At 42.8% G+C, this 27,366-nt stretch overlaps 1 protein-coding gene across 2 annotated transcripts in view; it reads right to left on the bottom strand.

The window, feature by feature from the left end:
• Positions 1 to 26,791, bottom strand: part of LOC132404079 (E3 ubiquitin-protein ligase DTX1-like) — a 294,674-nt gene extending 267,883 nt beyond the window's left edge. For both annotated transcript variants that reach the window (XM_059988088.1, XM_059988089.1), the window contains exon 1: positions 26,329 to 26,791. In XM_059988088.1, coding sequence (XP_059844071.1) covers positions 26,329 to 26,587 — 259 coding nt within the window. In that variant the 5' untranslated portion in view covers positions 26,588 to 26,791. The remainder of the gene's footprint in view (positions 1 to 26,328) is intronic.
• Positions 26,792 to 27,366: the final 575 nt, after the last annotated feature.

The following is a 27,366-nucleotide window of genomic DNA, read 5'->3' as shown; positions in this document are numbered from 1 at the left end:
TGAGCCTGTAATCCCTCAGCTGCCCCCTTGCTACAAGTACCACCCCCAATGCCCCCTTTATCTCTATGTCCACCTTAGAAACTCCCACTTTCCCTGGGAGGGTAACATTGCCCACTTTGGGAACCACTGCTGTAAACTCTGGAGATTGTTGCGCCTGAAACTCCCAGGAGATCAGCAGTTTCTGATACTCAAACCACCCACATCTGGCACCAACAATCACTCCAAGGTCAAAGCCATGTTAGATCACATTTCTTCCCCAGTCGGATGTTTGGTCTGAACAACAACAGAACCTCTTGACCGTGTCTCCACGCTTTTATGAATTGAGTTGCTGCCACATGATTGGCTGATTAGTTATTTGCATTAGCAAGCAAGTGTACAGGTGTACCTAATACAGTGGCCTCCAAGAGTAAAGGAAAAGGTGAAGAGTCTGCAGGAAGGTGGCATCGGTGAGCTATTGAAGTTATCTCATTGGGTTGCAACAACCATTCCTGTAGCGAAGACAAAGAGCACTTTTTGGATCTGCAGACAATCTATAGCAGAGGTAAACCAATATCTCTTATTTCTGACTGATGACTTGCTTGCTTTACTAGGAACAGGTGGCCGGATACGATAAGGTCTTTTAAGAGACTCCTGGATAGGTACATGGAGCTTAGAAAAATAGAGGGCTATGGGTAACCCTGGGTAATTTCTATAGTAAGTGCATGTTTGGCACAGCTTTGTGGGCCAAAGGGCCTGTCTTGTGCTGCAGATTTTCTATGTTTTTTGTGTTTTTTTTCTAACCCCTGGCCTAGAGTGTTTCAATACAACCTTGACTGCATCATTTCTGACTATCTTCTGGAAATCTGAAGTTCATTCAGAGTTCAAGATTACCAAGGAATATTCTGGAAGGGCAGACTCAGAACACAAGAAAAACCTAGAAGGTATACTTGGACCATTTTGAGGAAAGGAGCAAAGATGAGGAAAGTCAAGGGCAACTCTACTGCCTTGGAGATAGTCCACCTTGGTTGTGAGATAGCTGGTGATGGACTCCACACCACTGGATGCACCAAGTTGACCAAAGTGACAGGGTTGAGGACTACTTAGGATTCCTCAACTTCACTACGCGCTTCCTGCCATTCTTAAGCAAAGTGTAGGAGCTCTAGCTGAACTGCAGAGTTATAACACAGTACGGAAGAGGACCAAGAGTTCCAAGATTTGAAGTGGTTGCTTCACGGGTTCTTGTTCATAATGATCCGAAGCTACAAGGAACCTCATCACTAGCTTTACTCATTGTGGTGGAAAAGGAAGTTCAAGCTATGAGGAATGGAGTGAAAAAGATGATGTGACGAGACAGAGTTCTACTTTTCTTCTTTCGTTATCAGGATACACAAATTGCAAAATAAATATCCCAGATACAATGCTGAGACTGATGATTGAGAAAGAGCTGGAACACTAAAGGCAGAAAATGGAGGAAAACAGATTTCAAAACACAGAGATGAAAAAACAGAATTTTTTAAACAGCCTCATCAAGCCTTGAAGTGTAAATGTTCTGTACTCAAACACCAGGAAAAGCTATACAATTACAACTGGGGTTGGTAAACTAGTTTTAAAACAAGCATTTTATCTCAAAGTACATCCTAAGAAATTCAAATGATTAATTTACAGGGGCAGTATTACAAACAGCTTGTGTGAAGCAGAGAGAAAGAAATTAAAAAGAAATGGAATGTAAAAACCCCATTACTCTGCCTATAATCTGGAGTATGTGGCAGGTTCAGTAGTTAGAATTTAAAGGAGCCCCATGGCCCATCAGAGGTGTGTGGAAGCAGAAGGGAGAGGTATAGTTCTCTAATTCTTTTCCCTTGCATGCACCCATTGGCTTGGTGCAGGTGGGCAAAATGCTCCCAACCAAAGGTGATTACTACTAAAATGGTAATTACAACCATTTTACATTTCCAACATAGAAAAAGGACAAATACATAAGAATTTCATTTGTATCACAGTGAACGTATTAAGTTTGGTTATTGTGAAGTTGTTAAACTGGTAAATTTTAATGTGAACTCTTTGTAGATCTCAGATTTAATACCTATTCAGTAATTTTTCACATAAAAAGGATGACACAGAGGCATAGTGGTTAGCACAACGCTGTACAGTGTCAGTGACCTGGGTTCAATTCCCGCTGCTGACTGTTCTCCCCGTGAGCGCATGGGTTTCCTCCGGGTGCTCCAGTTTCCTCCTACAGTCCAAAGATGTATCCGTTTTATAGGTTAATTGGTGATTGTAAATTGTCCCATGATTAGGCTAGGGATAGGTCAGTTACCGGGCAGCACTGCTCAAAGGGCAGAAGAGCCTATTCTGTGCTGTATCTCAGTAAAGAAAAAAGTAAATAAATGTATTATGTTTCTGTATAGAGACATTATAATAGAGCATTGGCAAAGCTATTCTAAATAACATGCAGTGTAAAGTTAAACAGTTTTACAGTTCAACAAGTTCCTTTCCCCTTCAGTCTTGCAATGGAACTTGTATGTTAAGTAGGTTTATAAAGATATCCATTATTTTGGATCAAACCAGGCTTAACATACTGCACAACAGCAAGTCTCAGGTTAGGCTGAAAGCTGAAGGAATCTGAAGGAATCACTGGACTTCGGTAAAGCATGCAGCTGGAAAAGGAAGAGAGTGATTTCTAGTACTCAAGCAGCAAGCCTATAGGCAAACTGGTAATCAGGTTGGCGCAGTGCAGAAATCAAATCTGCATATTCATGAATTTTTAATCAGGGTGCAAAGAACGTAAATTGATGTAACCCAGTTCTGTATAAAACCTTGTTTTATTTGTCTGTGGGGGTGTTCCTTTCTGTAAGTTGAGGAGGAATCTTTTGTTAAGCCATTATAAATAATTGCCCCTCAGTTAAGCCATCCAAAATTCTCACACACTGGCATAGATCAGCCCAATTACACACTATTGGGTCATCATATTTGAGAATGTAACATTAATACTCAGTACCATTCCTCTTGTGTAAATTTCAGCCCAATTAAAAATAAACCTAAGTGGGTGGTTTCCTGTAACGTGTCTACTTTCAGCTGGGAAGTTTACACAAGTCCCATGTCTTTCTGATCCTATATTCAATGAAGCAAAGAATAGTACTATGGAATGGAATGCTACTAATTTCTCTTGCACTTCTCCAGCCACACACAGTTCAATCTTAAAGTCATCATCATGGAAATGAATGGGCACCAGAAATAACAAATAGAATCAAGGCATCTATTCAATGACATAATTACAACTTGTTTACTTTGGTGTTGTCATTGTTGCTATTTTTTTCTTATTGAAATTATGCACATGTGTAGTTTACTAGAGCTTATAGGATCAAAAACTAGAATTTTCATGTACTGCTGTGAAGTTACATGAATTTCAAACATCCATAGGTAATGTTTCTAAACAATTCTAAGAGTTTTATGATTGAGAAAAGTATCAACTCTATGAATATGGTTATTCCAACTTGCCAGCCTTGTCAGGCCTGTATGGGTAGGCACCTCCCAATTTCCACCCGGCTGACATAACTCACCTGCCAATGTTTCCAACTGATTACCTGCAGCCTATTTAAACCCAGTTCTCATCCACAGTCCTTGTTCACCCAGCGAACCAGCTGGCTTCAACCAGTTGCTCCTAGCCTCCAGTTACCTTGTTGTGTGTTGTGTTTAGAATCTGTTCTCTCTTGTTTTGTGGCCCCCTTGTGCCTTGTTACTTTGTAGTCCATTATTAAAGTTAGTGTTCACTGTTAAGTTGCCTCCGCTGTTCTCCTCTCGGGTCAAGCCTCCTCTATGTTTCCTGATGGGATGAGTAAACCAGCGATCAACCCAGCAGAGTTTGCTCGCCTCAAGGGAGTCATCCAATGACACAAAGACACCATCCAGAAGCAGCAGGAAACCACTGAACATCTGCTTGCCACCCTCGACCATCTCTCTGCCTCACTACGGCAACCATGCACCAATCTAAACCTTCCCTCAGAGTCCCAATGCTCAAAATGCTTCAACAGATCACCAATTCAATGCCAGAACTTCCTATCCCAGTGCCTCTTACCCTCGAGCTCCACCCATCTCTGTATTCTATGGACGGAGCCAGGATTGCCTTTGTCACCTCTCTCTCCTCTGGACAAGCTCTGACCTGGGCTGCCAACAACCAGGACAAAAAAGCCAATAAATAAGAGGCATTCACCGCTGAGGTGTGCTGGGTTTTTGGCCACCCGGGAAGTGGAAGAGAAGCAGAGGAGTAGATACTTTGCCTACATCAAGGCTCACGCTCTGTGCTGGATTACACGGCTGAATTCAGGACCCTCGTGGCGGAGTGTGGCTGGAATGTTAAAGGGTTGCTGGCCCATTACCACCATGGCCTCTCAGCGTGCTCGAAAGGCAAGCTGTCTACCCAGGAAACACGTACAAAATGCTGAAGGAACTCAGTGGGCCAGGCAGTATCTATGGAAAAAAAGTACAGCTGAAACGCTTTGGCAGGACTGGAGAAAACAGGCTGAGGAGTAGATTTGAAAGGTGGGGGTGGGGAGGGAGGGCAGAGTTGTCTGCCTGAGAGATGCCCACTGACCTCAAAACCCTCATCACTTTGGCCCTCTGATATTGTCAAGCATCTTATGGAACAATTCTCTGGATCATCAGTCAGAAGCCCAGTTCATTTCCCAGGACCATTTCAGGCTGCAGAACCCTCATCAGCAGTGCCTCCAGAACCAATGCAGCTGGGGGGAGCTCCCTTAACCCCCAAGAGCCCGAGTGTTGGTGGAGAAAAATCTTGTGCTCTTACTACGGAGCAGCCGATCACTAACACCCCAAATGTATCCAGGTAAGGGCACCATCAGATCAAGACAAGGGGTTGTCTATCCAGTAAGCTCTCCACCAGCTCCTCGTTCCACCACCGTTGCCTGGCTCATTCTTTCTGTCCTTCTCCAGACCCTGACGGCTCTACACGCACAGGAGGTTCTGTTAGATTCTGGACTCCGTTTTGCAATTTGGACTCCCTACCAAGTCTATTTGTCATGCCTTCTGCATCATGGCCGTTGATGGACATCCTTTGGGGTGAGAGTTGGAGGAAGCCCTCGACTTCAATCTCCCACAGGAATACCATGACTCAGTGAAAAGGAAGTCAGCACCCTGCCGCCTCACAGACCACACAAATGCACGATCAACCTCCTCCCAGGGGATCACCCCTCCGAGATCATCAGTTCTCTCTCTCTCTCTCTCTCTCTCTCTGTCCCCTCCTGAGACCCCCGCCATGACCGACCACATCACCAAAGTGTTGAAGCGCTCCTGTCAGGTGTGGGATCTCAGGGTACCTAACGGTCTCCATGATGACTACACCTGCAGGAAGTGCACCCAACTTCAGCTTCGGACCGACAAGGTCAAGAATCTGGAGCTGCAGCTGGATGGCTGAAAACTTCATAGGTGAGACTTCTACCGAGATAGTTACACCCAGTGTGCAGGCCACCAGGAGATGTAAAGGGAGTATGCAGTCAGTGCAGGGGCCCCCTGTGGCCATTCCCTTCAGCATCCAGTATACCCCTTTGGATTCTGCTTGGGGGGGGGGATGAACTTTCAGGGCACAGCAGAAGCAGCCAGACCAGTAGCACTCTGACTGGCTTTGAAGCTCAGAAGGAAAGGGTAAAGTCAGGCAGAGTGATAGGGGATGGACAGAAGATTCTGTGGCCATGAATGAAAAGCCAAGATGGAAAGTTGCCTCCCAGGTGCTAGGGTCCAAGGTGTCTCAGAGCGGCTGCAGAAAATTCTTGAGGTGGAGAGTGACTAGCCAGAGGTCGTGGCGCACATTGGCGCCAATGACAGATGTAGAAAGGGGTAAGAGGTTCTGGGCAGTGAGTATAGGGAGTGAGCAGCAGAACCTCCAAGGTAGTAATCTCTGGATTCCTCCCAGAACCACAGACAGCAATAGGATAATAGTACAGGTGACTATGTGGCTGAGGAACTGGTGTAGGGGGCAGGATTTCAGAATTCTAGATCATTGGGATCTCTTCTGGGGAAAGTATGACTGGGACAAAAAGCCTAATGGCCTAATTCTGCTCCTATATCTTATGGTCTTATGATGTGGGAATCATGGAGTCATAATTGAAAGAAGATCATAGTTGGGAACTCAACATTCAATGATACACAACGTAATGAAAGGACAGGCAGGTAGGCAGAGGGTGAAAGGGTGGCTCTGGTGATGAAAGAAGAAATCAAATCTTTAGAAAGAGGTGACATAGGATCAGAAGATGTAGAATCCTTGTAGAATGTAAGCAATTACAAGGGTAAAAAGACCCTAACGGGAATTACACACAGACCCCCGAACAGTACTCTGGCTGTGGGATATAAATTACAATGGGAAATGGCAAAAGCATGTAAAAAGGGTGATGTTATGATAGTCATGGGAGATTTCAATATGCAGGTAAATTGGAAAAATCAAGATTGCCACCAGAACTCAAAAGAGGGAATTTGTAGAATACCTATGAGGTGTCTTTAGAGCAGCTTGTGGTTAAACCCACTAGGGGAAAAGCAATTTTGGATTAGTATTGTGTAATAAACCTGCAGTTTGAGATGGTGAAGATAAAGTCAGATGTACCCATATTACAGTGGAATAAAGGTACGAGAGAGGAGCTGGCCGAAGTTGATAGGAAGGGATAATGACAGAACAGCAATAACTGGAGTTTCTAGGGGCAATTCAAAAAGCACAGGATAGATACATCCCAGAGACAAAGAAGTATTCTAAGGGGAGGAGAAGGCAACTGTGACTGTCAAGGGAAGCCAAAGACAGCATAAAAACAAAACAGAGGGTATATAATACAGAAAAATCGAGTGGGAAGTTCTAGGAAGTCTTTATAAGCCAACAAAACGCAACTTTAAAAAAACTATAACGAAAGAAAAGATTAAATATGAAGATAATCCAGCCAATAATACCAAAGAGGATACAAAGAACTTTTTCAGATATATAAAGAATAGAAGGGAGATGAAAGTAGATATTGGACACTAGAGAGTAGTAATGAGGGACAAGGAAATGGTGGACAAATATTGTATTTCACTGTGGAAGGCAACAGCAGCATGCAAGAAATTCAAGAGTGTCAGGGGGCAGAAGTGAATGTAGTTGCTATTACTAAGGAGAAGGTGCTTGGGAAACTGAAAGGTCTAAAGGTAGATAAGTCACCTGGACCAGATGAAATACACCACCTACCTCTTTCAGAACCCTGGGAAGAGATTGTGCAGGCATTAGTAATATCTTTCAAAAATCAACAGTTTCTTGTATAGTTATAGAGGATCAAAAATTTGCAAATGACATCTAAGCAGAGAAAATACCTAAAAAATTTCTATTACTCTATTTAAGAGGATACTAAATATCCAAGAAAGTATGGATTGCAATTGTTTTCGATTTTTAGCATTGCAATCAGAAATACACTTATCATCATATCATTATGTCTACCTCACAAAGTATCAATCATTTACATAATTATTGTTTCATATTCTACCTGATTAATACTTAATGCACCACAAGTGTTTGCAATATCATTTCAAAATGAACATTCAAAATACTTTGAGTGCACTTCCAGTAAAGTTTTAACCACAAAGGTGCAATTGCGTTGAAGAAAAACAGAATGAAAATTTCAAAATATTTCTATATATCACAAAAGTCAGTTTAATCATATTTGATTGAAAACCTAAAATGCAGATTCTGTTGTACATTTATTTCATTATGTTCGAGCTGCATAATTTAACCAAATTACACGCTGCATTTTTAAACTGATGATCTAATTCCAGTATGACTTCATCATAAATGCACTTTTTTAATATAAATATTGATCGCTTCATCATCATCCCTGAGGCCTGAGATGGTCACTCTGTCAGAAACCTCAAAGCAGGTGGCTATGGTAGAACTGAGTTCCTTGGAAAGACCGAATTGAGGGGGCAGTTGTGCAAGAAGGCCAAATACCCAGAGCTGGTAGAGCCATGCCCGAGACAGGGGTGGAGGGCACATTGTGAGCTTAGAGAAGTAGAGTGTAGAAGTATTGCTGGCTGCTTGCTGTGCAGAACCTAATCTCTCTTTGGCATTGTGGGGGCTGCAAAGAAAAGAGCCATCAGGACTGTCACAGAGGCTGCTGAGCAAGCCTCCAGATGGTTGTGGGTCAAGAAGTGTCATCCATGGACCAAAGCTACTGAAACACAAACCAGGGCCTGATCAACCCTGTATGGATCACCTAGGTGAGAGCAAAAAAACCTAAACACCTGATGACCCCAGGTAACATCACTGATGATCTGTCCCAGCACATCCCAGGACATAACTCTGTATCACTTGTAGAAGAATGCACAAGTCAATGGAGTATTCATGATATAGTTCACAATATTATCAATATTGTATAAAGAATGCATAGTATGTATCTGTGTTATTCACTTAGCATTCATAAGTGTTATGTTTCTGTATTTTAGATACAACATTGGACTACTCTCAGTTTTGTAAACTTCAGTCGCATCACTGCTTAGTGCTTTTGAATATCTTGTCATGCATAAATATCTTCAAGTCATTTTTATTGAAGGAAGTAAGCACTGTTTTCATTTCCAGAAGATTATTATCTCCACAGTTACTTTGCAAGGAATAATAACCTCAAAGTATTGGCACTTTTGATCTAATTTGTGATTTTCCTAAGATTGAAGGGATTTTTACTTTTAAAATCATCAAAGCCGATGCAGGAATCAATGAATACAAAAATAATTTTTTAAATTATAGTCAATGGAACTATAAATTAATTAATAACATACTTAGCCACCCAAAATTCTCATTTCAACCAGATATATTATCCTTTCAGCTTCTACAATTGGTTCTGACTTCATATACATCAGCTGCAAGCCTTCTGCAGTTACAATTATATGCTTATGTACCAATTCCCATTATGCACAATAAATAATGTTTCACTTTCAGAGAAGTGTAATTACAGGAATTCCTAAATGATACAGTACCTGCGACACTCCTGCAATATTAATATTGCTTTACTGAAAGCTCAAGGCTGGCAAAACTTCATAATACATATATACGCCCACATCTACTGTGACAAAGTGGTTCAACAGATTGGTGATGGCAAGAACTAACTCCAGCCTGAACAAGGACCCGAACTCACGGCAATGTTCCTACTGTCACAACAGGTTTACAGCTGGCACTATCTCATTGGCTCTCCATTCTAGTTTAGAACACCTATAAACAGGAAAGCATGATGCTCCCACAAACACGAGAAAATCTGCAGATGATGAAAATCTAAAGCAATGCGCACAAAATGCTGGAGAAACTCAGCAGGTCAGGCAGTGTTCATGGAAAATAGTAAACAGTCGATGTTTCAGGCTGAAGGAGGGTCTTAACCCAAAACGTGGACTGTTTACTCTTTTCCATAGATGCTGCCTGGCCTGTTGAGATCCTCCAGCATGTTGTGTGTGCTGCTTTGTATGTCAGGCTGCTGTTAATCAATTACAGCTCAGCGTTCAATATCATCATCATCTCAATATTAATCACCCAAGCTTTTAAATCTTGGTCTCTGTACTTTGCTCTCCAAATGTATCCTTGACTTCCTCATCAGGAAACCACACAGTGCAGATCAGTGCTTACATCTCCTCCTCGCTGACAATCAACACTGGCCCATCTCAAGAATGCATGCTTAGCCCACTGCTCTACTCCGTCCACAGTCATGACTGTGCGGCTAGGCACAGCTCAAGCACCACCTACAAATTCGCAGATGACACCACTGTTGGAAAAATATCTTGATGGTGACAAGGAAGTGTACAGGAGTGAGACAAGAGTGGTTGGTTGAGGGGTGTCGCAGCAACTCAAAGTCAGCAACACTAAGGAATTAATTGTGGACTTCAGAAAGGGGAAATCAGGAGAACAGACACATTGGGTAGTCTGCAGTTGAAAGGATGTGCAGCTTTATGTTCTTGGGTGTCAACATCTCAGAGATCTGTCCTCCGATGTACATTACAAAGAAGGCATACCAGTGACACTATTTTGTTAGGAGTTTGAGGAGATCAGGTATTCACTGAGGCATCTAGCAAACTTCTATGGATGGATGCTGGAGGGCATTCTGGCTGTCTGGATCAAGCCTGGTATGGAAGCTCTAATTCAAAGAGGCTGCAGAGGTTTGCAGACTCAGCCAGTTCCACTGTGGGCATAACCTGCTGACCACCTTCAAGAGGCAGTGCCTCACGAAGGAGGCGCTTATAACCAAGCACCTCGCTATCGAGGACATTTCCTTCCGTTACTGCCATTAGACTCCCACATCAGATTTTGTGAATGGCTCATGAACATGTTCATTTTCCTTCGGCACTGTTTATATAATTTATTGTAATTTTGTGTCTTTGCTCTATACTGCTGACACCAAAAAAAAAACTCACATCATTTAAGAGAGTGATAATAAACAATCCTGATTTTGAAACAGGAAGAATCGAGGACATAACCATTAAAGTCATTTGATATTGCTTTGGGAAAACCATGAGTAGCACAAAATTGGAATAAGCTGATTGATATGGGATCACTGGGAACAAATTAACAGGTATGAAATTTGTCAAGCAAGTATTTTCTAAACACAATAGTCAACAGATATATTGAGACACTAATCTACTAATCTCAACATGTAAATGAGAATGAGATAGAGTCGTAAAGACAGCGTTTGGCACATTGGCCTTCATAAATCAAAGTATTGAGTACAAGAGATGGGATGTTATTTTGAAGTTGTATAAGACATTGGTGAAGCCTAATTTGGAGTCTTGTTTGCAGTTTTGGTCACCTACCTACCAGGAAAGTGTAAATACGGTTGAAAGACTACACAGAAAATTTACAAGGATGTTGCGGGGTCTGGAGGACCTGAGTTATAAGGAAAGATTGAATAGGTTAGGATTTTATTCTTTAGAATGTGGAAGACTGAGGGGAGATTTGATAGAATTCTGAGGGGTACAGTAAGGGCAAATGCAAGGAGAGTTTTTCCACTGAGGCTGGGTGAGACTACAACCAGAGGTCATGGGTTGACAGTGAAAGGTGAAAAGTTTAAGGGGAACACAAGAGGAAATTTTTTTCTCTTAGAAGTTCATAAGAATGTGGAACAAGCATCCAGCACAAATGGTGCATGTGAGCTTGATTTCAATGTCTAACTGGTTTAGATAGGTACGTCCATGTACAGCAGGGCTATGGTCCAGGTACAGGTTGATGGGAGTCTGCAACTTAAATTATTTCAGAATGGACTAGATGGGCTGAAGGCCAGTTTTTGTGCTGTACTTTTCTCTGACTTTATGACTCTAGAAAGCAGAAAATAAAAATACTAACAAAACTGAAATGAAACTTTAATGAAACAACAAGATCTAGGAAAGCATGCACTTCCCATCAACCCACCCCATTCTAAATTGTTACATCCACATCTACAATAGAAATTGCTTTTGTAAACTCGTCACAGTAATTGAACCATCCCCTGGTGTATGACCTGCATGGGAATTGAGAGACTGCACTTCCTGGTCCAATTATCCCTCAGCCAATTACATCTGAAGTCTTGACCTTCAATCTGCAGAATGACAAAAGATTTTCCAGAGCTCTCGATGGATGGGACTGTTGACGGAAAAAGGCAATTAAACACCACAGATGTGGAAACCATAGAAAGGGTGCAAAGGAGATTTACAAGGATGTTGCCTGGATTGGGGGAGCATGCCTCATGAGAATAGTTGAGTGAACTCGGCCTTTTCTCCTTGGAGCGACGGAGGATGAGAGGTGACCTGATAGAGGTGCACAAGATAATGAGAGGCATTGATCGTGTGGATAGTCAGAGGCTTTTTCCCAGGGCTGAAATGGCTGACACAAGAGGGCACAGTTTTAAGGTGCTGGGGAGTAGGTACAGAGGAGATGTAAGGGGTAAGTTTTTTACTCAGAGAGTGGAATGGGCTGCCGGCAACGGTGGTGGAGGCGGATACAGTAGGGTCTTTTAAGAGACTTTTGGATAGGTACATGGAGCTTAGAAAAATAGAGGGCCATGGGTAACCCTAGGTAATTTCTAAAGTAATCTCATGCCTGTATTGTGCTGTAGGTTTTCTATGTTTCTATGTACATAGAATTCTGCATCAGTAAACAGGAAAACTTGTACACAACCATTGGCCCTAATTTTAAGTACTGCTTTGCGTTTTTTGTCCTCCATATTACTTCAAAGAAAGGATATTGGTAGATAGAGAGAATAGTGATGTATTACCAGAATGGTGATACTAGATACCAGCAATGAAAAAAACAGGTACGAAAAGAGAGATCAAGGTCATTCACAGGCTTTTAAATTTCAAGATTTTGCAACATTAACATGCCTTCTGATGGCCAAATAGGTGATGAGGAAAAAATAATTTTTTGAACACAAGTTACTTGATCATGAAAATCAGAAAACTGCAGACGATGGAAATCTGAAATAAAAACAGAAAATGCTGGAAAACCTGAAATCATTTGGCAGCCTCTGTGGAAAGGGAAATTGCTAACACTTCTGGCCTGAGATCCTTCATAAGAACTGGAAGAAGGTAAACAAGTCCATCTGAACTTGAGAGAACTTACCTTGAGGAACTCCTCTAACCACAATCTTCTTATTTTGTACGACTCCAACCACTAGAACCTTTCCCATTTATGCCCGTTGATTTAAATTAAGTGTTTGCATTTAGATGCACAACCCCAACCAAGAGATTCAGCAAATGCTGGAAATCTGATGAAGGGACTTAGTCCAAAGCGTTGACTCTTTATTTTTTTCCGTAGACACTGTCTGACCTGCTGAGTTCCTCCAGCATTTTGTGTGAGTTACTTTGCATTTAGATTATAGCTGCACAGATGGATATTGAAGACAGAAAGGATGATTTGTAATTTTAATAACACCTTTCTCAGCCTCAAAGCATTGATTACTGTCCACCTTAGTGATAGATGAGGCCAAGAGGATGCCATAGAAGATGTCATCAAACAGCACTTATTCACCAATAACCTGCTCACTATTGCCCAGTATGGATTTCACCAGGAACACTCGATGACAAATCTCACCAAAGCTTGTAGTCCAAGCACAGACAAAATCACTCGATTTCAGAAGGAAGGTGAGAGTGGTTGCCCTCAACACCAAGGCAGCATTTGATTGAGTATGCCATCATGGATCCGTCAAGTAAATGGGCATGAATGAGCATCACGGGCAGCCAAATTTCATTTAGTGGCTGCTGGATACAATTGAAAAGTGCACTTGGTCTTTATTGAAATTAAAAGATTACATCATGAAAATGCATGTTCAAGATTCTTCTATTAGATTGTTTGTTCTCTAGATTAAATTTATATGGCACAGTCACTGTTAGAAGTGCTCATCTCAGTTACCATGCAGTGATGATAAATGTTCAGATTATTTTATATAGCGACTGCTGTGCCTTGTCAATTAATAAAACTTTATGTCCAAATTATCATCATTAGTAATTCTCTTCATAGTAGATTCTAGTTGGAAAAGTACAGAAGATGTTTATGATCGCCAGATGTTAACATTCCCACCACAGGAGTTCCTCAGCACAGTGTCCAAGGCCAACCCACCTTCAACCGCGTCCAAGGCCAGCCCACCTTCAACCGCGTCCAAGGCCAGCCCACCTTCAACCGCGTCCAAGACCAGCCCACCTTCAACCGCGTCCAAGGCCAGCCCACCTTCAACCGCGTCCAAGGCCAGCCCACCTTCAACCTCGTCCAAGGCCAACCCAACCTTCAACAGTGTCCAAGGCCAACCCAACCTTCAACAGCATCCAAGGCCAACCCAACCTTCAACACGTCCAAGGCCAGCCCACCTTCAATAGCATTCAAGGCCAACCCAACCTTCAACCGTGTCCAAGGCCAGCCCACCTTCAACCTCATCCAAGGCCAGCCCACCTTCAACCTCGTCCAAGGCCAACCCAACCTTCAACAGCGTCCAAGGCCAACCCAACCTTCAACAGCATCTAAGGCCAACTCAACCTTCAACAGCGTCCAAGGCCAATCCAACCTTCAACAGCGTCCAAGGCCAGCCCACCAACACGTCCAAGGCCAGCCCACCTTCAACCTCATCCAAGGCCAGCCCACCTTCAACCTCGTCCAAGGCCAACCCAACCTTCAACAGCGTCCAAGGCCAACCCAACCTTCAACAGCATCTAAGGCCAACTCAACCTTCAACAGCGTCCAAGGCCAATCCAACCTTCAACAGCGTCCAAGGCCAGCCCACCAACACGTCCAAGGCCAGCCCACCTTCAATAGCATTCAAGGCCAACCCAACCTTCAACAGCGTCCAAGGCCAACCCAACCTTCAACAGCGTCCAAGGCCAACCCAACCTTCAACAGCGTCCAAGGCCAGCCCACCTTCAACAGCGTCCAAGGCCAGCCCACCTTCAACAGCGTCCAAGGCCAGCCCACCTTCAACAGCGTCCAAGGCCAGCCCAACCTTCAACAGCGTCCAAGGCCAACCCAACCTTCAACCACATCCAAGGCCAACCCACCTTCAACCGCATCCAAGGCCAGCCCAACCTTCAACTGCATCCAAGGCCAACCCAACCTTCAACAGTGTCCAAGGCCGGCCCACCTTCAAAAACTTTCCTTCCCCCCCCCCCCCCACCCCCAGTGGCAGAACTGCTAATGCGAACTGACCATTACACGAATTTTGATTTCCATTCACAACTCCTCGGCAAATGAAGCAGCCCTTATGTGCATGCTGCAAGACCCAAACATCAAATAGGCTAGAGATGTTAAGTGGCAAGCAACACTGGTACCACAGACGTGCCAGACAATTACCACCCCCAAGAAATGGGAACATAACACCGTAACCATGATATTCAATGATATTATCATTGTGTACTCCCCACCATTGGCATCCTGGCAGTCACCAGTAGTTCAATATAATACTAATGGTTCAGGAGTGGATCAGAGATTTTTTTTTTGCTGGAGGAGCTCATTTCAATTTCTACCTCCTGCAAAGCACAAGTCCGAGAATCATGGAATACTCTTCACTTGCCTGGATGAGAGCTACACCAACAGTGTTCAAGAAACCCAAAAACTGCCCACACAAATGGCACCCAATTAACCACCCAGTGCATTAATTCCCTGTACAAAGTGAAAAGGGTGCAGGGTGTACTATCCAGAAAATGGAGTGCTAAAGAATAGAAACAGGCCATTCAGCCCATCTAGTCCATGCCAATCATTCCGCCTAAACCCACCGGCCCGTACCTGGACTGCAACCCTCCATAGCTCTCCCATCCTTTTACTTATCCAAACTTCTCTTAAATATTGAAAATTAACCCAAGTCCACTAATTCGACTGGCAGCTCAATTCACACTGTCACCACTCTCTAAGTCAGGGGTTCCCAACCTTTTTTAATGCCTCAGACCCCTACCATTAACTGAGAGATCCCCGAACAGCAGGTTGGGAACCCCTGCTCCAAGTGAAGAAATCTCCATTCATGTTCCTCTTAAGCATTTCATCTTTCACCCTTAACCCATGACGTCTAGTTCTAGTCTTACCCAACCTCAGTGGAAAAATCAACACTCAAAGTGCTGGAGGAACTCAACAGGTCAGGCAGCATCCATGGAAATGAATAAACAGTTGACATTTCAGGGCGAGAACCTTCATCAGGACCCTTCTCAGTGGAAAAAGCATGCTTGTATTTATCGTATCTATCTAAAATGCTCTCATGCAAAACCCATGACCACCACTAGGAATGATATGGGTGGCACAATAATCTGCAGGTTCCCCTCCGAGTCATGCAACGTCCAAATTGTAAATGCAACATCTGTCCTTTATCATTACTGGTATTAAGTCCTGAATCTCAGTCGCTGAGAGCACTATGGAAGAACCTCCACTCAAAGGACAGCAGTGGTTCATTACTACCTTCAAAGTCATTTAATCATGGGCAATAAACAGTGTACTTGCTGATGATACTCAGGCCCTGCAAACTGTGCACAAAAAGTACTGTTCAGAATGTGACAGCTTTGTGAGCGACCATGCATTACCCCACGTCATGAAAATCAAACAAATTTAGCACTGCTGGAAATCTGAGATTAATATCAGAAAATGGATAACTTCCTGGTGAATGTTTACAGCATCTTCTATCCTTATTACCTAGCAGGGTAGGGTGTTAGAGGTTTTGCTGGCTGCTCACTGTGCAGATCCTACCCTCTCCTTGGCAAAGAGCTATCAGGACCGTCACAGAGGCTGCTGAGCGAGCCTCCAGATGGCCAAGGATCAAGAGGTGTGGCCCGTGGACCAACACTGCTGGGACACAAGCCTGTTCAACCTTGGCTGGGTCACCTGGGTGAGGGTGACTGACATCTGATGACCGCAGGTTTCATCACTGATGATGTGTCCCAGCGCATCCTAGGATGTACCTCAGCATCACAAGACACCACAACAGATTTGGGGATGATTATAGTCAAACAAATAAAACTTCAAGATTATTGCAGAAATATTGATGACAAATGACTGAGGCAAAGTGAAATCAGTGCCAATTACTGATAAATAATGATAAGAAAACCACAACACAAAAATTATAACCACAAAATGAAACATTACATTGTTTCAATATAATACCAAGCTTAAAAGCCCTCCTACAGGACCACAGCCTTGTCGTAGGGTTTAGAGGTTTGCATGCCTCAATGACCCGGAGAGCTGTGCTGGGTGGAGTCAGGGCTTTATGCTTTGGCTCTTGGTGGGGTCACCCATGCCAAACAAGTCAAAGAGTAGAGGGCAGACTAAGAGTGGCCCACCATTCCTCCAGGTTTAGGGGTTCAGCTCAGGGCTAACAACCCTGACTAATAAAACAGAACTGTTACGGAAACATCAATGAAGTGTGTGACGGTATTCCTGAGTCTCCACCCGGGACTTGCATCACCGACAAGAGCGAAAACCGAGAGAAAGCTACTGACACAATGAAGGAAGCCCTGAACACCGCCAGAGATGGAGGACCTTTATTGCTGCTCTAAATGCCAGTGGCAAAACAGGCATTAAGTAGTAAGCTTGAAAGTAGAGAACATGTCGAACAACCATTAATACACAAGTATCCCAGTGATTTTGAACACATTGTCAGTGACCTATCAATCCATACACTAAAGCTCCAGCATCTGTTAGCCCAATGAGTGCCAACGAGTCAGCATCTGAGTCAACAGTTGCTGTTTCCTGCTCTCACTTTACACTCACAAGGGTCCTGCTTCTCTTTCAGCTCACTGGAGTACTGTTTCCTCTGCTTAATTTACTGATCATCATAAAGTTTCTAATGCTACTGTGTAATAAGTGGATAAAAAAAGTAACCTAAAAATGTGCTGGGGTTATTAATAGGAATAACATCTCCTATGGTCTGGAACAAGGGTTCCCAACCTTCATTACGCCATGGCTGGGCTAGAAAATCTGCCACACCAGCACAAATGTCACATTATTTTCTAAGTAATGTGTGCTTCCAAGCAGATTATGGAAAAGGATTTGGGACTATCTACTAACATAATAAGAAATATAGAACATTGAAACAGGTCACTTGACTCAAATGGAAAATGATTTGCTGTTCCACCAGAGCTCGGCTCCTCAACTAGCCCTGATGGCACGAACACTTTATTTCTTCCCCCACTCCACCCTTGGTTGCTCTTTAATTCCCCATTAATATCATGTGGCAATTATGCAAAGGTTGTTTACAATCTACAAAAAAAAGTGAAAATAGCAACTCGTAATACATCTGCAATTTCTTAGTAACAAAATATGTTAGTCTAATCTTTTAAAAAAGGGAAAATAATCATTTAGTATTCCTGGGCTCTGACCCAGAATAAACAAATTGATGGATTTTCCACCTTATCTTAATGGTTGAGTTGATAAGAAGAAATGACCACAGCAAAAATACCCCAATTTTCATTGAGCAAGAGTTAAATGACAGCCTGGCATTATCAATTCTTTGCATTAAGTTACACATTAACAACCATTAACAACCACAAAAAGTAATTCTGAAAGGTCAAGGAAATAAAAACATATTTATAAAGGAAAATAATTGTAGAAACCATTCTAAACAAATTCAGCCATTCTGAACAAAATGATAGGGTTACTAGAACAGGGTGAACATGCCGAACCAGTCACACATAACCATTTCCTGGGAATTAGCCAGATATGTGCTTTACAGCCTGGTTTGAAGAAACATTGTCTTGCTTCTACATAGATTATATGGTTATATACATGTATTTAGTTAAATAGCAATAAACTTGACTTGATATGCCTGATGTACCTTTTTTTCTGTAATGCCTATGCCCTGAGAAACTTCAGACAAAGATAATAACTTAAAAGACAGTTGTAAACAATAAGCATTGATAGATGTGACGACCCATTTGGTGAACAAATAGAAGATAAAGGGATTGAATTTAACCACAAATAATGATTATCCTGTATCTATATAAACTGAAACAAGGGAATATCAACATTCTTCCAATGTGTCATGAAAGATATCTTGGAAAACTGAACACACATTCCAGATCTAATTTACTGAAGGAGAAAATTATGTTTACTGAACAGGGATATGCTCTCCATACGTTTACAACATGGAATCTTGGCAAAGTATAATAATCCTCATAAATTTATAATTGAGAGTTAAAGAATCCATCATAGAAACAAAGGAAGACTATGTTTTGTTAGCACTTGGAACAATTAAATTTGAGGAAGGATTCCATTCACTTCCAAATCATTTCCTTCAATCTACTTGCACTTGTTTACACAAAAGATTAGTTTCAATTCATTAAATATCCTGTAAATGTCTGGCCTTAGAGTCAAGCAAAACCTTCTATCTACATTACTAATTTCAATTCAGTAAAGCCTCAATTATGGAGCAGAACATTACGCTGCTTGAGCACTTGGGATCTACAATAAAAATGTAAAAATATCTTTGCAAAGTGACACAATTCCAACTGCAAAACAAATAGCTCCAGCTGTGTTCATTATTACAATTCCAAAAGTGCTCACCACCATTTTGGTCAGACTTTGTTTGCTCTGTTTTCATTGGCTGAACAACTCATTACATTTTTAAAAGAACACACAATCCTGAAAAATGTGATTCAATAACAATTACTTTAGATTGGAATTCATCATTTGATACTATAGTTATTAGTTTGCTTGTTCATTTGAATTTGGTTCACAGTATATAAACCTAAAGGCTGGACCAAAGAAAGTTAGTCTTGATGTCGTCAATGTAAGCTGCTTTACTAGCAGGCAGCATTCCTTCTACATTGTCTCCAAGGATCAAAACAAATCAGCATTACCTTTTACACGAGAAAATCTGCACATACTGGAAATCCTGGTGAAGGGTCTTGGCCTGAAACATCGACCATTTACTCTTTTCCATTGATGCTGCCTGACCTGCTGAGCTCCTCCAGCATTTTGCACATGCAGCACCTTCTTTCCCACAAAAGTAATCCTATTTATCTATAGACTAAACCATTGGTGCTCCAAGTACTAATGGTTTTTTAAAAATCCTCAAGAATTTCACAAGCTACCACACAGAAAGCAAATGTCCTTTACTCATGGCCAGAGCATTAAGAATTATTTGCACTTTGAGCCTCTGTTACACAGGCACCCTCAATCACCATCTGCAACATTTCATGGGTTGAGAAAGCAAACAGATTCAAGCAGTGGGGAAACATATCCACAAACTGATCTTTATACTCTTTCTTACAGTGATACATTTGACTGCCTAAACTTATGCCTGAAATCCCTTATTTTCTACAGCTTTTGTTTGAGAAAGGGGTGCAGCTTCAGTTTGGCGTGGCGCTTCATATGACACAGGAGTGAAGTTTTGGGGCACAAGTATTCAAAGTTCAAAGTACACTTATAATCAAAGTTTGTAAATAATTTCACCGCATACTACCCTGAGGTTCATTTTCTTGCAGGGATTCACAGTAGAACATAGAATTTGAGTTGATTCAATGAAAAACTGCATACGATGATTGAAAAGCAATCAATGTCCCAAAGAAGACAAAGACAAACTGTGCAAATACAAAAATAATAATAAATAGATTAAGTAGTTCTTGCCATAGATACTTTAAACAAATGTTGTAATTATAATCTATGTTTCCAGTCTTAATGAAAAATGACTTTAATTCTATGATGGGATTTAGGAAGAGTTAAATACCTGTTTATACATACTTTGATCACCAAAGCAGCGTAATTGCATTGAGCATTAATTCCATGTTATTGAATGTATCAATCATTCCTATGTTATTACTCAACTTACTTTTTAGTAGGTGTTCAAGCACAAAATAGGAAACATAAATATAGAACAGCAATCAGAAATGCATGGTTCAATACACTGGTCACTGAGAGTCCCAGTACCAGACTTGACATTGGGCCACTCTGATACACTCCATTTGCCAAACAGGATGTTGAGTCACACACACACAACATTTTAAGGCAATTTCAGTTGCCGTGTACACTCAGTGGTCATTTTATTAGGTATGCCTTCTCCTTAATGCAAATATCTAATCAGCCAATCATGTGGCAGCAACTCAATGCAATAAAAAAGCATGCAGGCATGGTCAAGACACATTAAGTTGTTGTTGCTGTTCAGACCAAATATCAGAATGGGGAGGAAATGTGATCTGAGGAACCTGGACCATGGAATGATCATTGGTCACAGACGGGCTTGTTTAAGTATCTCAGAAACTGCTGATCTCCTGGATTTTCACACACAACAGTTTCTAGAGCAGGGTTCCCAACCTGGGGTCTGCCGACCCCTCGGTTAGTGGTATCCATGACAAAAAAAAGGATCGAGAACACTTCTCAAGAGTTTACAGAGAAAAACATCCAGTGAACAGCAGTTCTGTGTAAGAAAACACCTTGTTACTGAGAGAGATCAGAGGAGAATGGCCAGACTGGTTCAAGCTGTAACTCAAAAAATCACATGTTACAACACTGGTGTGCAAAAGAGCACTTGTGATCACACAACATGTCCAGCCTTGATGGGGATGGCTACAGCAGCAGAAGACCACACCAGGTTTCACTCCTGTACCTCATAACGTGGCCACTGAGTATAATTTGATCTGGTGAGGAAAGAAGCAAAACTACGAGAACAGCACTCACAAAATGCTGGTGGAACACAGCAGGCCAGGCAACATCTATAGGGAGAAGCGCTGTCCACATTTCGGACCGAGACCCTTCGTCAGGACTAACCAAAAGGAAAGATAGTAAGAGATTTGAAAGTAGTGGGGGGAGGGGGAAATGCAAAATGATAGAAGAAGACCAGAGGGGGTGGGATGAAGCTAAGAGCTGGAAAAGGTGATTGGCGAAAGTGATACCGAGCTGGAGAAGGGAAAGGATCATGGGATGGGAGGCCTCAGGAAAAAGAAAGGGGGGAGAGCACCAGAGGGAGATGGAGAACAGGCAAACAACTAAGTATGTCAGGGATGGGGTAAGAAGGGGAGGAGGGGCATTAACAGAAGTGAGAGAAGTCCTCCACTTCTTACCCCATCCCTGAAACATTGAATTCTCTAACTATAGATGCTGCCTGGCCTGCTGTGTTCCACCAGCATTTTGTGTGTGTTGTTGTTTGAATTTCCAGCATCTGCAGATTTCCTCGTGTTTTCTCTTTAAGAACAGCACTCGATAGTTGTTCCAGTAAAGCCAGAGTCATATTATCCTTTCAAAGTATTTGGAAGCTTATTCAGCAGCCATCAACCACCAATTCTGTCCCATCACCAGGCCCAGTAAAGTCTGCCTGGAGGAGACTTGGCTAAAAAGAGTCCCTTGGTGATAAAGCTTGCTATTACATTTACACAGATGCAAATGCAGAATCAAAGGGCGCACAACATTATGTCCCGGTTTTGTACCGAATTCCGTCCTACTGCATACAATAAATAAACATATCAAGTCAATTGATGGCTGTCACAATAACAACTTGCTGCATTTATCTTGGAATAGTTTTATCTTCAAATGAAGTCTGCTATGACCATTTCTCACTGAAGTAATACTGCACCCTTCAGAACAATTTCCAACCAAAATTAATAATAACAAGCACTCTGGCCTCATAAGCATCGTTCAAGAGTTTAATATTCAATTTTAATATGAAGTTAATATTCGAGCCTCGGTTATACCAGAATATTCTGACTGTAACAACATGCATCAAAATTTGCCTACAGTGCCTTTTCCATGGTATTGTCTGCTTACAGGGCACATAAAACTTTAAAACAAAATGCCAATACTGTCTACAGTGTAACTCAGAAAGTTAGATACATAATATTAAATAGTGCCCATTTTTAAAAGTACTTGTGATTTCCACAATGAATATTAAACTGTTTCGGACTGTTTACATGTAAAACTGGTAGCTAACTTACTGACAGGCATTGTGGAGTGATCATCACTTCTATCATATTCACTGTTTGCCGATCTGAATTCTAAAGAGGTTCTAAGGTGTTTCTTTGTTTTGTGGTTGTCTGCAAGAAGACTAATCTCAAGGTTGTATACTGCATACATATTTTGACAATAAATGTACTTTGAACTCTGAATTTAAGATGAAGAAAGCTACAGTCTGTTTTTTTTAAATTGGAATCAAAGCCCCAAGCCAACCTTGTCTTGAGTTCCAGGTTTCACGTTGAAATGATAGTGGCATAATGTTTGAAAATGGCATCAAAAAAATTTACTTTGAAAATCTTCCAAGTTATTTAAACAAATTGTTACCAATGAGGAATACTTCAATTTCAGCTTTTACAACACTCTTTAGTATCTGTGCGTAGATGGATTAATCCTGTCAAATCAGAATCAGTGGTTAAGAAAAATAAATTCAATGTTTTGGTATGAACCTCAAAATAAAAGTGATGCTCTAATAATTTTTCTTAAAACGCTAGAGTGTATTTGAGTAAACTCCCCCCCCCCCACAAGTATTAAATGCCCAGATTTTCTTTTGAAAGGCAAGTTACTGAATGTTTATCTGCGAATCAGGATCCTTTGACAACAGTAATCCCGTGCTAGTAAAACCCAGCAGAATGAATCTGCAGGGTATGAAGTTAAGGAAAATCTCCGAATAATGTGTCAGCATGTCCCTGAAATGAATTTTCCTTCTGCAACGTGTTGCTAACATTGGTCATTCATATTGCGAGCAACTAATACAATGCAGCCCTTCCTCCCCTCACTACCTTCTCACTGCTTCCTTTAATGCCCTTACTAGTCAAGAACCTATCAACTCCACTTTAAAGATACCCAATGTCCTGGCTTCCACATCCATCTTGGCAATGAATACCATAGCTTCACTAACCTTTGGATAAAGAATTTCCTCATCTCTGTTCTAAAGGGCCATTCTGTTCTGAGCCTGTGCCCTCTGGTCCTTGATTCTTCCACCTCTCCATGTCCTTTCAATATTTGGTAGGTTTCAATGAGATCCTACCTCATTCTTCTAAACTCCAGTTGAGTACACCGAATGCCTCTCATACATTAACCCTTTCAATCCTGAGATAATTCTTGCAAACCTACTCTGGACCCTCTCCAACGCCAGCACATCCTTTCTCATACAAGTGGTCCAAAACTGCTCAAAATACTCCAAATGCAGTCTGACCAATACCTCAGCATTATGTGCTTGCTTTTATATTCTAGCCCTCTCAAAATGAATGCTAACTTTGCAGTTGCCTTCCTTACCACCAACTCAACCAGCAAGTTAACCTTCAGGGAATCCTGCACATGGACTCCCAATTCCCTTTGCACCTCTGATTTTTTTAAAATTTTCTCCTGATTTAGAGAATAGTCTATGCCTTTACTCCTTCTATCAAAGTGCATGACCATACACTTCCCTGCACTATATTCCATTTTTCCCCATTCTCCCAATCAGTCTAAGTCCTTCTGCAGACCCACTGCTTCCTCAACACTACCTGCTCATTCACCCAGATCTGTATTGTCCACAAACCTGGCCACAAAGCCATCATTTCCATCATCCAGATCATTAACATACAGTGTAAAAAATAGAGGCACCAACAACAACCCCTGTAGAACACCAATGGTTACCGGCAGCCAACCAGAAAAGTCCCCCTTTATTTCCACTCTTTGCCTTCTGTCAGTCAGTCCATTTTTAATCTGTACTAATTTATTTCCTGCTACACCATGGGCTCTTATCTTGTTTAAATGACTCATGTGTAGCACCCTTCCCCTTAACATTAGAATGTCCCTTGATTCTTCAATGGGTTTAGTCAAAACATGTCAGAGATTATATATCTGGGCTGAATATCAAAGTAACACCAAAGGAAGAAAGGGAGATAGAGAAGCAGAGAGACCTGTGGAAGGAACATTGGTGACTGAAGACACACAACTGTCGATAGTTAAGCATGACAGATATTTCACTGGGTTAGGAAGCTGGAGAAAATTAAAGGCTTGGGTGGGGTGAAGAAAAGTTCAAAGTAAATTTATTATCAAAGTTCATATATGGTAGCCCAAGATTCATCTTCAGATCCATCACTATCTGAACATATGTTGCATTACCAAACCTCTGGCACCTATATGGTATCTTGCACTCTGCTGTTAACAAAGTGAGGTCATCAGATCAGTTCAGTGATGAAGACACAAGGTTACTTCACCACTGTGACTTCCAATCCAACAGCACTGGAGGGGAGGCATTGTAATGGGAAAAAAAGAAATGATGAAATGAGTGGTTTCTCAGAGCTGGCTCATAGCTGTTACTTATTGCTACTCTGGGCAAAATCTGGAGATAAAATCAAGACTAGACTCATTGTAGCTCTGAGATTCATCCCCCAGTCACTGCATTATCTATTTGACATGATCTGATAATCACCTGCATTTCCTTGAGAAGATAAGCTACTTGCATGCATCAACTGTATCAGAAAGATGACTTGGCATTCGATAGGCTTCACCGTGGCCACCACATCAGTGCAGTCAGTGGCAGCCACATTACTTCAGATTGTTGTGTTATTGGGTTATTTTGTTTTCAGCATCAGGGTAAAACAAAGGCAGCCTCTATCTATTCCTGTAGTAAATCAACTAACCTTGCCAAAAATATTTCATGCGATGTGATGGCATAAATTTGGAAGACTTATTCCTGTCTCTGCACAGTAAACAGGGAGTACAGTGCTGCTGGAATTATCGTCATATAAACAGTTTCAGAATGAACTTCAAATATTTAGAGAGTGTCAACTCTCAGTCCAAAATCCAAAAGAATGCACGGCATTTTATATGTTTAACACTATGCCTAGATTATCCAGAAAGCTGCACATATGTCGCCACTCTATCATGGGAGCAAAGATAGATCAGAAGAATGCGTTTCAATTGTCTCAGGTTCTTTTGACAGCCTATTCACCAACTCTATCGAGGTCAGACACGGGCCATTATCCGTCACTTCAACTGAATTAATCTTCGGATGACTTTACTGAATATTGCGGTGCCGCTGCGCCAGATTTCTCAAGAATGGATCCAGTACCCGTAACGCTAACTGGCGCCCGTCTCTTTCACCCCCGAAGCCCAAGATTACCCGGGTGAGCAACCACAACCGCACATCGCGCAGAACACCATTTTGTTGAGCGGAGTTCTCCAACAAAAAGGGCCTGGGCATGATAATAATATTCGGCACGCAACGCAACCAGAACATTATCTCCTCACTTATCGAGCCTGCAGCTCTTGCACCTCCGAGCAAAACCCAGCGCAACTAAAGTGGAAACACGCTGACATTACTGCAGATGTTGGACGGATGGCCAACTCAATCTGAAACACGACTCGCGGTGTGTGTGTGTGTGTGTGTGTGTGTGTGTGTGTGTGTGTGTGTGTGTGTGTGTGTGTGTGTGTGTGTGTGTGTGTGTGTGTGTGTGTGTGTGTGTGTGTGTGTGTGTGTGAGAGAGAGAGAGATAGAGAGAGAGCAAGCGACAGATAGGGTATGGGAAAGGGGGGGGCTTCATTTTGGGATGGCGGGCGGGCGAGGGGCTGTGGGAGGCTAGAGAACCCTGCAATTGATATTTTGCCGCACTAAGGACATAAATCTCACCCACAGACACATGGAATGTGTCATATGGGAAGCTCCCTTGAAACTCGATACCCCCGGGGAGCCGTGTTTGCCATTGTACGCGGGAGCAGCTCGTATGTTGGGTGTGAAGCCACATTGATCGCACGCCCATTGATCTCCCTCGTATGCACTGCCAATGCTGCGTTGGAACCACTTAAGCACGGTCTCCGATTGACACCGGCAACCACTTGTATTTGGTACCCGTGCATAAAATGAATGATAAAAAATAAAACATTTTCGGGTTTCCAGGGGGAGAGGGATGTCACAGGAAGTGGGTGTGGTTATTTGTGTGTGTTTTTTGAGGGAGTTGTGACAGCAGACGGAAGGTGAAAGTGTCACTAACCTGTGTCCTGCCTGAACTGATGCATGGATTGCAAGTCGATGATATAAGGCGAGAGCTGAGCGTCCGCCTGTCCCAGCACAACGCTCCCCCTGGCATTGCATTTGATGATGTTCTCGATGTGGTGACACACGGTCGCGCCATACGGTCTCCAGCGGCCGTGCTCGTTCAGCCATTCCCACACCACCACCCGAGCGAAATTCTGCGGCGGGAAGCCGAAGCCGTTCGCCGACAGCATCGCCGGGGCGGCGGAGCGAGCCATCCTGCCGCCGCCGCCGCCGCCGCGGTCCCCGGGAGCTGGCAGGCTTTATCCAGGAGCGGAGGGTGTGGGGAGGACGGTGTCTTGCCTCTTGTCTCTCCTCTTGCGCTTTCTCAGGTGTGAATGCTCAGTGCCGAGCACCCCTCCCGGCCGGGTCACAGACGCGTGCACTCAACCCTCAAACAGCACCACCTCTCTCCTTGTCTCTCTGACTGTCTGTTTGACTGGGGAGCCGCATGTGACGCGCCGGGGCGGGACTCCGGTCAAATTGATTGGCAATGTGTGTGTGTGTGTGTGTGTGTGTGTGTGTGTGTGTGTGTGTGTGTGTGTGTTGCCGCCAGCGACAAAGTAAGCATCGGGTCGGATTTTATTTCAAAACGGATTCGCCATGTCAGACATCAGCCCCTGTCCACCCCTCTCCCTCCTTGCCTTTAAAATAAAACAAGGATCACAACCGTCCCTCGTGCGGTCGGAGAGACAATGCGATCGCGAGCCGTGCGGCAGCAAAGCGTGAAGTTGCGCCTCGTTCACCGCGGGCGTGAGCACGGGTGTCAAAGTGGGTCTTGCTTCCAAAGCGGTAGCAACGTCGACCTGATTGTATCCCAGGGACTCGGGAGGTGAGATGGTCGTGAGCGGGAAATCTGGAGGAGATAACAGAGTGGCAGCCCACTAAGCGAACTAGGTACCAATTGAAGCTGGCTCGAGCGGCTTAAGACCATGCCTTCAACTCTTAAAGGGAGGGGGTGCTTTTTCGCTGCCAACGGTAGTTGGGTTTTCTCCAC

Source organism: Hypanus sabinus, chromosome 13 (assembly GCF_030144855.1).
Source record: "Hypanus sabinus isolate sHypSab1 chromosome 13, sHypSab1.hap1, whole genome shotgun sequence".
Lineage (NCBI taxonomy): Eukaryota > Metazoa > Chordata > Chondrichthyes > Myliobatiformes > Dasyatidae > Hypanus > Hypanus sabinus.
Note: the sequence above shows the minus strand (reverse complement) of the source record. Positions and strands in the feature narration are given on the sequence as shown.